At 32.5% G+C, this 11,629-nt stretch overlaps 1 protein-coding gene across 1 annotated transcript in view; it reads left to right on the forward strand.

Annotated features, from left to right (window-relative positions):
* kl-3 (dynein heavy chain 8, axonemal kl-3) overlaps positions 1-11,629 on the forward strand; it is a 40,101-nt gene that overhangs the window by 27,856 nt on the left and 616 nt on the right. The window contains exons 64-91 of the mRNA XM_085191092.1: positions 190-321; positions 444-646; positions 835-949; positions 1,299-1,475; positions 1,733-1,900; positions 1,992-2,092; positions 2,191-2,389; positions 2,770-2,981; positions 3,319-3,457; positions 3,670-3,854; positions 4,036-4,162; positions 4,358-4,493; positions 5,054-5,271; positions 5,797-6,039; positions 6,258-6,393; positions 6,470-6,623; positions 7,169-7,288; positions 7,479-7,539; positions 7,623-7,802; positions 8,099-8,211; positions 8,301-8,386; positions 8,580-8,841; positions 9,141-9,380; positions 9,633-9,800; positions 10,035-10,176; positions 10,432-10,621; positions 11,085-11,206; positions 11,343-11,504. Coding sequence (XP_085047218.1) covers positions 190-321; positions 444-646; positions 835-949; positions 1,299-1,475; positions 1,733-1,900; positions 1,992-2,092; positions 2,191-2,389; positions 2,770-2,981; positions 3,319-3,457; positions 3,670-3,854; positions 4,036-4,162; positions 4,358-4,493; positions 5,054-5,271; positions 5,797-6,039; positions 6,258-6,393; positions 6,470-6,623; positions 7,169-7,288; positions 7,479-7,539; positions 7,623-7,802; positions 8,099-8,211; positions 8,301-8,386; positions 8,580-8,841; positions 9,141-9,380; positions 9,633-9,800; positions 10,035-10,176; positions 10,432-10,621; positions 11,085-11,206; positions 11,343-11,504 — 4,491 coding nt within the window. The remainder of the gene's footprint in view (positions 1-189; positions 322-443; positions 647-834; positions 950-1,298; positions 1,476-1,732; positions 1,901-1,991; positions 2,093-2,190; positions 2,390-2,769; positions 2,982-3,318; positions 3,458-3,669; positions 3,855-4,035; positions 4,163-4,357; positions 4,494-5,053; positions 5,272-5,796; positions 6,040-6,257; positions 6,394-6,469; positions 6,624-7,168; positions 7,289-7,478; positions 7,540-7,622; positions 7,803-8,098; positions 8,212-8,300; positions 8,387-8,579; positions 8,842-9,140; positions 9,381-9,632; positions 9,801-10,034; positions 10,177-10,431; positions 10,622-11,084; positions 11,207-11,342; positions 11,505-11,629) is intronic.

Below are 11,629 nucleotides of genomic sequence, written 5' to 3' on the forward strand. Positions count from 1 at the left end.
TGGGAAAAGGCCATTACTAATTACTTATTCAAAAATTAACAAGTAAAAATTTATTAAACTATGTCATATTAAGTTATCTTTAATAAAGTTAAGTAAGATATGTTCAGAATTTTTCACAGGGATTTATATAACTTTAATTATATACTGTTCCTTTAAAATGTCGAAATTAAAAACGTAGCATATTCACAGGTCGGTGAGAAATTCCGTAGTAGAGCACTAAAATTCCCAGGACTAATTTCTGGCTCTACAATGGACTGGTTTCAAAAATGGCCGAGAGAGGCATTGATAGAAGTTGCCCATCATTTCCTATGGGACTTTAAAGTTAGTCGATATTTTTTGAACTTTTTTAATAAAAGACCTGTTAGATATTTTCTGAAATATTTATTAAATTAAATATGGCAAAACTGTCTTTTAGTCAATTTCTGAAATTAATTTCTTGGTAGGTGGTGTGTTCTAACGAAATAAAACAACAACTAATAGAAATAATGGGTATGGTCCAAGACAATGTGGCGGATACCTGTACGATGTATTACGACCGGTTCAGGAGGCAGACCCATGTCACACCCAAGTCTTATTTATCTTTCTTAGAAGGGTATAAGGTTTTGTATAAGGAAAAGCATGAACAAATTGCAGAGTTAGCCAGAAGGTTGGTATTTTATTTGAATTATGTTATGTACATATATTTTAGTTTATTATGTATTTAATTGAATTTTTGTTTTAATTTTTAACTCCCACCGAAAACAGCAGTATTGCAAATTTCACGTTTATATCTGTATTTTTAATGTTAAGTGAAATATTGCACACATAATTACGATTAGCCCCCAAAATTTTTAGAATGACAACTGGTTTGGATAAGCTCGTGGAAGCTGCCGCGAGTGTCGACGTACTGAAAAAAGAATTGGAGGTTAAAGAAATGGAAATCAAAGACGCTACGGCCAAAGCAGAAGAAGTAATTTATCTCAATGAATTTATTAAATAATGTTTTATGCATGACTTTAAACAAAACTATGCGACTGTAATCGGGACAGATTTGTAGGGACAGATTCGATTCCTGTTCTAGGAACTTAAAATTTTTATAATTTCATATTGTCTCTCTGGCAACGAGGCAAAGTGCCCCGTTGAGTTTCGCCACTCAACACGCAATGCTTCCAGAATTTAGCGAAAAAAAATTAAAGGAACGGAACGTTTTAACACTAGGCTCTCAAGTTCCCTTTGCCTACCTTGCTATGTTAATACTACGTAAGACTTTAAAAAAATATTGTTCAAATATATTACTGCAATAAATAAATATTAATTAGGTATTAGCCGCTGTAGCAGAATCAGCAGCAGCTGCAGAAGTAGTAAAAGCAGAAGTGCTGGCAGTCAAAGATAGGGCAGTCAAGCTTGTGAGTGTCATTGCAGCCGAGACTGCTGTCGCTGAAGAGAAGCTAGCTGCTGCTAAACCAGCTCTAGAGGCTGCTGAAGCTGCTTTGCAGGTACTTTGTATATTATATTTGCTACGTAAAAGTTAAAGATCCGTTATTAGTGCTGAAAACTCCTTTGAAAACTTTGTAATAAATAGGATTTATTTTAATAAATAAATCATGTCCTATTATTTTATTTTAAAATATAACGACTTTAATTTGTATTATGTCTGTCACCGTAAGATTATGAACTGTAGTTAGTTTATAATCTTAATAAATTAATGTGATAAAGTTCATGTCTATATCGTTTTCTATTTACATTTTCTTAGACTATTAACGCAGCTGACATAGCAACAGTAAGGAAATTGGGAAAGCCGCCGTACCTCATTACATTAATCATGGACGCTGTTATACTACTCTTCAGGAAACGCATTGATCCTATAAGACCTGACCTTGAAAAACAGTTCCTAACTGCTTCGTGGGCGGAGTCTTTGAAAGTAAGGAATTTTATTTTCTTTTTTGTTCTTTAAATATTTGTTATTCTTGTTTTGGTTATTTCTAATAACTTAACTAATTATAAACATGCAGGTGATGGCAGATGCAAGGTTTTTGAATAATTTGAAATTTTATCCCAAAGATGAAATAAACGCTGAAATGGTTGATTTGCTGCAGCCATATTTCGGTTTCGGGTACACATTTTATTTTAAATATTAAAACTTGAATATATTTTAAATATTAAAATATATCTCTACGAGTTTTATAAATTAACCAAAAATATATATTTCAGCCAGTATACATTTGAAGCGGCTAAAATAGCTTGCGGTAATGTTGCCGGTTTGATATCGTGGACTATCGCAATGGCACAATTCTATTCAGTGAACAAAGACGTATTGCCTTTGAAAGCAAATTTAGCCGTAATGCAGGGTAAATATCAAGCGGCCAAACGAGAGTTGGAAGCTGCCGAGGCATTGTTAGAGGCGAAAGAGGTATACTTACATGGCACAATTGAATAAAATTATTGTTTTTATTTAACTTCTCCAAATATTTTGAAAATCGTCGTGGCGTAGTGTGACAGTGCCTGACTGAAAGCCCGATGGTTGTGACAATTTTCAATAGGGAGAATGGATAAATGTAAATTCTTCTTTCTGGTAAGAAGACAATTGGCGGAAAGGTGTCTTAACACTGTTTCTTCTTTTCACCCTGGTTTATGAGGGATACCGAGTGAAGTTCAAAAAAGAGTGCATTATAAATACCTGTTGCCAAATACAAGAAAATTTTTAACTAGAAAAAATATATCTTATTATACAAGAAAATTACTTGAATACTACTTTAATTCCATTTCTTATTATAATAAATTTCGTTTTAGCGCGAGTTAGGAGAAGTACAACGCCAATTCGAAGAAGCGATGACATTAAAGCAGATTGTATTAGACGACGCGGCGAAATGCCAACAGAAAATGGACGCCGCCACCGCTCTAATTAATGGCCTCAGCGGGGAAAGAGTAAGATGGACTGAACAATCCGCTTTGTTTAAGTCCGAAATTGAGAGGCTCGTTGGGGATATCGTACTGCTAACTGGGTAATTACATTTTTCTTATATTTTGCCTGGTTTTCTGGATAGCTTTGTGTTGTTGATATGTGCATGATACTACGCTAACATCCGTAGTTATATAAATTAAAAAATGTCTCAGAAATTGCGGACAACATGTAAAAATATAATAAAGATATTTAAAATGTTATAAATTGTAACTTACCATAATATTATTTTATTGATTTACGATCAATGGAGCCTTGGGTTTTGGCTGTGGACTTATGAACCTGTAAGCTCTAAGCCTGCTTGTAACTTAAAAGCTCTAGTTATTAAGTACAAAATAATGTTAAAACATCAAAATATATAGTAAATAATGTCATTTTAGATTCTTATCGTACACTGGTCCGTTTAATCAGGAATTCAGAACGTTTTTAATTCAAAGCTGGTTGCATGAATTGTTAAAAAGAAAAATTCCTGTGTCTATGAGTTTAAGCATAACTGACCAGCTGACAGATGCCGCTACAGTAAGTTATTTAAATAGATATATTTTTTTTACTTCATGCTGTATCCCCGTGCACGTGGCAGGTTGGCCAGGGTGAACCTGGGAACCTAGCGTTGAGACTCCCTGTTCCTATTTAGACCCTTCCATTCCCCACTAAGCACAAAAATGTGATTCTCAACATATACATAAAAATAAATATACATACTTATAATTTGTTCATATAATTTTTTTAAGATAGGAGATTGGAATCTCTGCGGTTTGCCGACCGACGAGCTGTCCGTACAGAACGGTATAATAGTGACGAAGGCGGCGCGCTTCCCCTTGCTCATCGACCCGCAGACGCAGGGGAAGATTTGGATAAAAAATATGGAAAAGTTTAATGAACTCATCGTGACTACGCTGAATCATAAATATTTCAGGTGTCCTGTTTATTTCGCAAAAGTTTGGAGTTTTTGTTGTTGTTTTATGACGTCTTTAGAGTTTGAGTAATGTTCTAACAAACTATTACTTTATAAATTCATTTCAGTACCTTTAAATTAGTCAATATATTGTTCAGTAATTTATTAAGTATCCAAAATAATAAGTAAAGTTATTTTACAGGAATCACGTAGAGGACTGTGTATCGTTAGGAAGGCCGATGTTAATAGAAGATGTTGCAGAAGAACTAGATCCTGCTTTAGACAATATTTTAGAAAAAAATTACATTAAGATAGGATCTACATATAAAGTATGTTTTCTGACTTCATAATTATTTTACAAATATAATTATACGTGTTGTTTTTCTACATACCCTCGACATAATAAACATTTAAAATTATTATTTTTATAATTTATAAATATTCTAAAAATATAATTTACAAGGAAATCCGACTTTAGTCCGCTGCACCATAATAAATTACTAAGATAAAATGTACGCTTTAAGGTAAAATTAGGTGATAAAGAGATAGACGTGACAGCGGGACATAAAATTTATATAACAACGAAACTACCAAACCCGGCGTACACGCCCGAGATATCTGCACGTACTTCGATCATTGATTTTACTGTAACAATGCAAGGTATACATTATTAATTTATTTTATTGTGTCAACTAGTGTCTATGATGAGAAGCTAATATGTGTCAGAAAGGGTATAATAATATATTTAAATGCTTCATATATGGAAGATGGCGAGTGTAGTCAGACCTTTTGCACTCTTTGCTCTCACAACTATTTCTGCTTAGTAAATTTATTAAAATGATGCACTACAGTATGTCGAAAGAAAATTCATATTTTTTTGAACATCTTGTCTCATACCTATAGCAATAGTTAATTTTCAATTTGTGAGAAATATATATTTGACTATTTTTAACTGTTATTCTACACTTAGGAAAGAAAATATTTATTAAGAAAACGTATAAAAATTTAGAATGTACCGGGATTTGCACCCGCACTTCTTTGGAAACCGTCCAAGGACGGACGGACGTCTTGTATTGGTCCTAATAAGTTTATTATAAGTTCTTTTTCCTATTAAAAATAATAGAGATACCAGATGAATATAATATCCAAGATTTTTTTCTATAAGAACTTTCGAATGACTTTGTCGTTGCAAAAATATTTAGTATGATTGCGTAAAACAGGTCTAGAAGATCAACTGCTAGGACGTGTGATATTGACTGAGAAAGCGGAAATGGAGGCAGAACGAACGCAATTGATAATGGACGTAACGGCAAACAGACGTAAAATGCAAGAATTGGAAGAGAATTTGTTACATAAATTAACTACTATACAAGGGTCGTTAGTTGAAGACGTGACTTTGATCCAAGTGCTTAATATTACTAAGGCTACTGCTACTGAAGTAAGTATTGAATAATAGGAAATAATGTTCATTTACTTACTACAGCTTCACACTGTAGGGTAGGCCATATTCCATCCCATTTTTTGAGACATTGAGTGTAGATGGCGGAACTCTACGTCGCAATTCGTCGTGTTTCATTTCCTCGGGCCACAGACGGGATTTAAATCAATAAACATCGCGCAGAACTGTGCTACGACGACCTTTATAAGTACATAGATATTGAGTTATTAATAATACTATAAGACCACTACAGCAATAAAATTCGAATAAAATATGTATATAACAAAATATTTTTTAAATAACGTGTTTACTATTTATTTCTTCAAAAACATAATAATTTTTGTAGCTATAAAGGAATTGTAACTTAACAGTAAAAATATCCAGTATTTATGAAATTATCCAGTGTTTTTACTCGTAGATATTTATTGGTAGGTACTAATATTATTCTTTTCGTTTTCTATTTCAAAATATCCCACGAATATAATATTCAAAACTCAATCTATTCATATATATTATATTCTTAAGGTAAAAGAAAAACTGGATGGTGCAAAGGAGACGGAACAAAAAATAAACATAGCTCGTGAGGAGTTCCGTCCCGTGGCAACGCGCGGCTCCGTGCTCTACTTCCTCATCTGCAACATGTCGCTGGTGTGCAACATGTACCAAACGTCGCTGGCGCAGTTCCTCGAGAGATTCGATATATCTATGGAACGATCCCCGCAGAGCCCTATTACGTTTAAGCGGATCGCCTTTATTATTGAATATTTGGTATGTATTATAAAATATTTAAAATATTTGGTATGTATTATAAGATATTTAAAATATATTTTTTAATTCGAACTATTACTTTCTGAGATTAGAGTGTTCAACCGAACAAACTCAGCAGCTTTATAATATTATTTGATCCTTATTACTCATAGCTCATATTTGTTAGTCATCATAAATTATAGTTATATAAAATCGTAATTTCAATTTTTTTTTCTTAGACGTATGATGTATGGAAATATATAAGTCGCGGATTTTATGAAAAACACAAGTATCTTTTCACAGTATTGTTAACTCTTAAAATAGATTTACAAAGGGAGTACGTAACGTACGACGAATTCCAGACATTTATAAAAGGTAGGTAAATTGTTTCTATTTAGCTTTTAGATGTTTAGCAATACAAAACATACATATTCATGTTATTTAACTTAAGGTGGTGCTGCTTTGGATTTGAATGCATGTCCCCCGAAACCATTTAAATGGGTAACTGACATGTCTTGGTTAAATTTAGTTCAATTGGCTGGTTTGAGGCAGTTCACTAATATATTAGAGCAAGTGTCAAATAACGAGAAAGGCTGGAAAAATTGGTATGTGCTAGTATTGCTTTACATATTTTTTTAAGAAAATGGTTCCTTAAAACTTTCCTTTCCTTACTTTTGTTGAAATTATCTTACAATGACATAATCGATAGGTATATTCGAAAGCAAAGTTTGACATGCCCATCGTGACCTATTATGTGTATCCGTATGTTTGGGATGAACAGAGTTTGATCTAGTTAGTAGTTTAGTTTTTTTGTTTGAAAAGTGACTTCGAGAGTTTTAAATTGAGATCGGGATGTTTCTAGCCATTTAATTCAAGAAAATATTATATTCAGCCAAGTTTGAAGATTATCAGCTCTTTTCTAGTTGTTTGTTTACGTTTTAGAGCTTTTTGCATCAGGGATTTTTTTACTTATATAAATACTATATAAATACTTATATAAATACTATATATAAATACTGAAAAGGGTGTCGGTTCTCTCTGACCACGTTGCTAGGAATAAAGGCCGAAACTAATGAACAAGAAAGACTTTTGTTTAATATATATTTCAATTAAGTGACTACATTCAAATATAAATACAATCGCTTCAAAGGTTCGATAAGGAAGCTCCTGAAGATGAGCCGTTACCGGATGGATATCATACGCTCGATGTTTTTAGAAAACTTTTGGTGGTTCGATCATGGTGTCCCGATCGCGCGTTGGCACAGAGTTTGTAAGGAAATTATATTTTTACTTAAAAATAATAATAACAATTTAAATATTTGTTATCTACATATTAGTTATAATGTACGTTTACCAAAATATTTGTGTATGAGAAACTATTTTTATTTATGTACAATTATTTGTTTTATCTTACCACTAGATAAGAATTTACTTACTAAAATTTTATATATTTTTTACAGAAAATATGTTATATACTCAATGGGATCAAAGTTTTCTGAAGCTGTAATTGTAAATTATGAGGTAAAATTAAAAATTCAAATTTAAAACAATGCTAAGCTATATGTATTATATATAATCTTAATTCAATGACTATTCGTTCAAAGCAAATGGTGCTAGAATCACGTCCATTAGTTCCCTTAATTGGTTTTCTTTCGATGGGGTCGGATCCGACGCCGTCGATCGAGCAAACTGCCAAGAGGTTGGAATGTCTTTGTTCTTCGATATCAATGGGGCAGGGGCAGGAAGTCCACGCGAGGAAATTGATTGACCGCGCATTGAAAGAGGTACTTTAAATTGGAATCTATACTCATATTAAGACGTCGCAACGCGGCGACCAGCAAGTGTGTCGGTTCCGAGTTCGATTTCTACGAATGAATTATTTTCATTTATTCGCTCTGGCGTTACATCTTAAAAATTGAGTGCAAAATGGGAAACGGAAAAAAATATAAAAAAACTATACTTATATTTGCCTTATTTGAATAAAACACAACTAATATGCCAACACAAAATTAATTTTGATTGGTCTCTTGTATTTACATATATTGTATGAAGGGAAATTATTTCTGACATCAATTTACAGGGTTTATGGGTGTTATTACAAAATTGCCATTTAGGTTTAGAGTATATGACCGAAGTTATGGAGCAATTTGGTGAATTGGAAAAAGATCCAGAGAAAATTCACGAGACATTTAGGTAAATGTACCATTTAAGATTATAATATTTGTCAAATTAACTTTCGAATATTAAATTATGTTTATAATGTTGTTCATGCCTCGTTTTAGACTGTGGATTACGACTGAACCTCACGAAAAATTCCCAATAACTCTTTTACAAATGTCAATCAAATATACTTGTGAGCCTCCCTCAGGTACGTACTCGTATCATACGAGTATTTAGTTGTTTGTTTTTAAGTATTTTTTAAATGTTCTGTTTGCAAAAAAACTTAAATAAGACGTCTGATAAGGTTTTTCCCCCTCAGTTCATTTTGATATATAACTAAGCAGTAAGCTTCCAATATTTTTACTTTATTTGCTCACCTTATTTTCTCTGACATATTAAAGGTGTAAAAGCCGGTTTGATGAGGACGTACGACTCTATGAGCCAGGATTTCTTAGATTATAGTGATAGTCCATTTTACTTGCCCCTTATTTATACGATATCGTTCCTACACACTGTGGTACAAGAGCGACGCAAGTTTGGTCCCCTGGGATGGAACATTCCTTACGAATTCAACTCAGCTGATTGGTTGGCATCTTGCATGTTTGTTCAGAACCACTTGGATGTATTAGAGCCTGGTCAGCTAGTCAGCTGGACTACAGTACGGTAAGTATTGTTTAGCACTGTGTACCCCGCATATACCAGGATATGCCTAGAATTAAGACATTGTTTTTCCCACCCTCCGATGAGACATTACTGGTTCAGTGAGGGAATTTAACGCCGCGCTTTTAGTCTTTTATCAGATCGAGAAAATGGAAATGATTCATTCTCCAAAGTAAGAATCGTACTTAAGATGCGTTTAGAGTTAATTTAGTTGATAACCTATGTATATATCATGTAAGTATTATTTTTTAATTTCAATAAATAGTAAATTGTAATAATAAGAAAATTATTATTCGTATCAGATATATGGTGTCTGCAGTGCAATACGGTGGTAGAGTGACTGACGATTACGATAACCGTTTACTTGAAACGTTCTGCAAAGTATGGTTCACGGAACAGTTGTTCTCTGATGAATTTCAATTTTATAAGGGCTATGGTATTATGAAATTTAAGAATATTCCTGAGTATATCGAGGAAATCGAAAAAATGAAAACTACTGACCCACCGCAAGCTTACGGTTTACATACGAATGCTGATATTACGTTAGTTTATATTTTTGTTACAAACTATGAAAATAGTATTGTAGTATACTGTTTAGGTATGAAGCATACAGATACGAAGCGAATTAAGCTAAGGTGCTTTTTAAAAATATGGTTTCAACATAATTATGAGTGCTGAGTTCACAACAAGAGTTTTGTTTTTTATTTTTGTTAAAAAAGTTCCACTATTAATGTATCATTATTTATTTATAATGTTATCTAAATGATTATAAAGAAAGCCAATTATAATTTTAGTTACCAAAGAAATAAGACACAAGAATTACTCGACACAATATTATCAATTCAACCTAAAGAGTCTAGTTCTGGCGGTGGAGAAACCCGTGAAGCATCTGTGTATAGACAGAGCAAAGAGATGCTGGAGAAAGTACCACCTAACTTCGATCCCCATGAAGTTAAAGAAAGGTCAATAACAAAACATTTTTTATTTTGGATTTTTTTTTTATAAAAACAAATAATTTTGATATGGCTGGATATTTAAATTTTATATGTATGTATTAAAGGGGACTGTTGTCTTCACAGAAATGTCGATACTTCTAGGTATACTGTTAGATTTTATATAATCAAGCGGCTGTTTGCTTGTTTACCAAGAAAATAATTGATTACAATTAAGCCATAAATACTTATTTTTTTTTAAAGATTACGACACTACGGGATGTTGAATTCCATGGTGATATTCTTGAGACAGGAAATTGACAGAATGCAGAAAGTAATATCTTTAGTGAGAACTACGCTTAAAGATTTACTGCTCGCTATAGACGGAACAATTATCATGAATGAGGTATTTTAATTGCACTCTTCATCACACAAAGTATGAGTTTACGTTTCATTTTTAGCGTTTGCGTGTGGTTTTCCCAGTAAAAATTTAAAAAGTATCTGAAAAGTTTAAAAATAAAAGGTTATAAAAATAAGAAATTATAAAGATATATGAAAATTTTAATTTTAAAATATTTTTACCTTATTTTTTAAAGAAAAACATGAAATGCACTATTATGAAAAATACAGATTTTGTAGTTGCATATATAATTTAATACAGGCACTTCGAGATTCTCTAGACAGTATATATGATGCGAAAGTCCCCGCCATATGGCAGAGGGGGTCATGGTCATCATCCACTCTCGGCTTCTGGTTCACTGAGTTTTTGGAGCGTAACATACAGTTCTCGTCGTGGTGCTTCCAAGCGCGCCCGTACTCATTTTGGATGACTGGCTTTTTTAATCCGCAAGGTTAATTGTTAATCATGTAATTGATCGTTATGATTTTAGTGGGCAATATTTTGAGAAGTGGAAATATATGTTTTTGGTACTTTATTCTATAAATTAGTGTTTAGATAGCATATATGGGATCACGTAATAATAGTATTAATTAAGCGCTATGATTACTTTGTACCTACGTCTGCAAGGTCTATATTATTTTATACATTACGATGAAACTAGTATTTTTTGAGTAATTCCCACATGTGTTTATTCATCATATTTAACTGTGAATAAAAAAAAAAGCAGTAGCGATCTTACGAAAATTTTTATTGTTTCGAAATTTGGGCGTAATTGGCTAGAGCGTTTGGAAGGCACTTACGACAAGTAGCATTAATTCCTGTGTCATTTAATTTATATACAACTATTTAGTTAAATTTAGTTTTTGATTAAATATGTTAAAATAATGTATCTTTTTCATAAATATAATTTTAAGGATTTTTAACGGCAATGCGGCAGGAAGTGACTAGAGCTCATAAAGGGTGGGCGTTAGATATGGTATCTCTACATAACGATGTTACTAAATCTACTTATGAGGAAGTGAAGGCTCCTCCGCCGGTAACTCCTTTTAATTTGTTATTATGATATATCGAATATATTAGTACCCTTATTGTAATTTTAATTTCTTAATTAAAATATTAAACAAAACTTTTTTTTTTTATTTTAATTAAAAAGTCTCCTCTCATATATCCAGGAGGGTGTTTTCGTTCATGGCTTGTTCCTCGACGGCGCTGGCTGGGACCGACGCAATCAAAGACTAGGCGAGTCGGTATTGAAAGTGTTATATACAGCCTTACCTGTGGTACACATTTATGCTATTAATTCTACTGCGCCTAAAGATCCTAAACTTTATCAAGTAAGTGGAACTGGGAACCTATTTTTTCTTATAGTTATCACAAAACAAATAATAATTATTGATTAATATTTATGTATGTAAAAAATGGTATAATATCACGTATTCAAGTAATTACTTAGGAACTT

Source organism: Heliconius melpomene, chromosome 10 (genome assembly GCF_056956725.1).
Source record: "Heliconius melpomene rosina isolate 202511_hmr_F chromosome 10, ASM5695672v1, whole genome shotgun sequence".
Lineage (NCBI taxonomy): Eukaryota > Metazoa > Arthropoda > Insecta > Lepidoptera > Nymphalidae > Heliconius > Heliconius melpomene.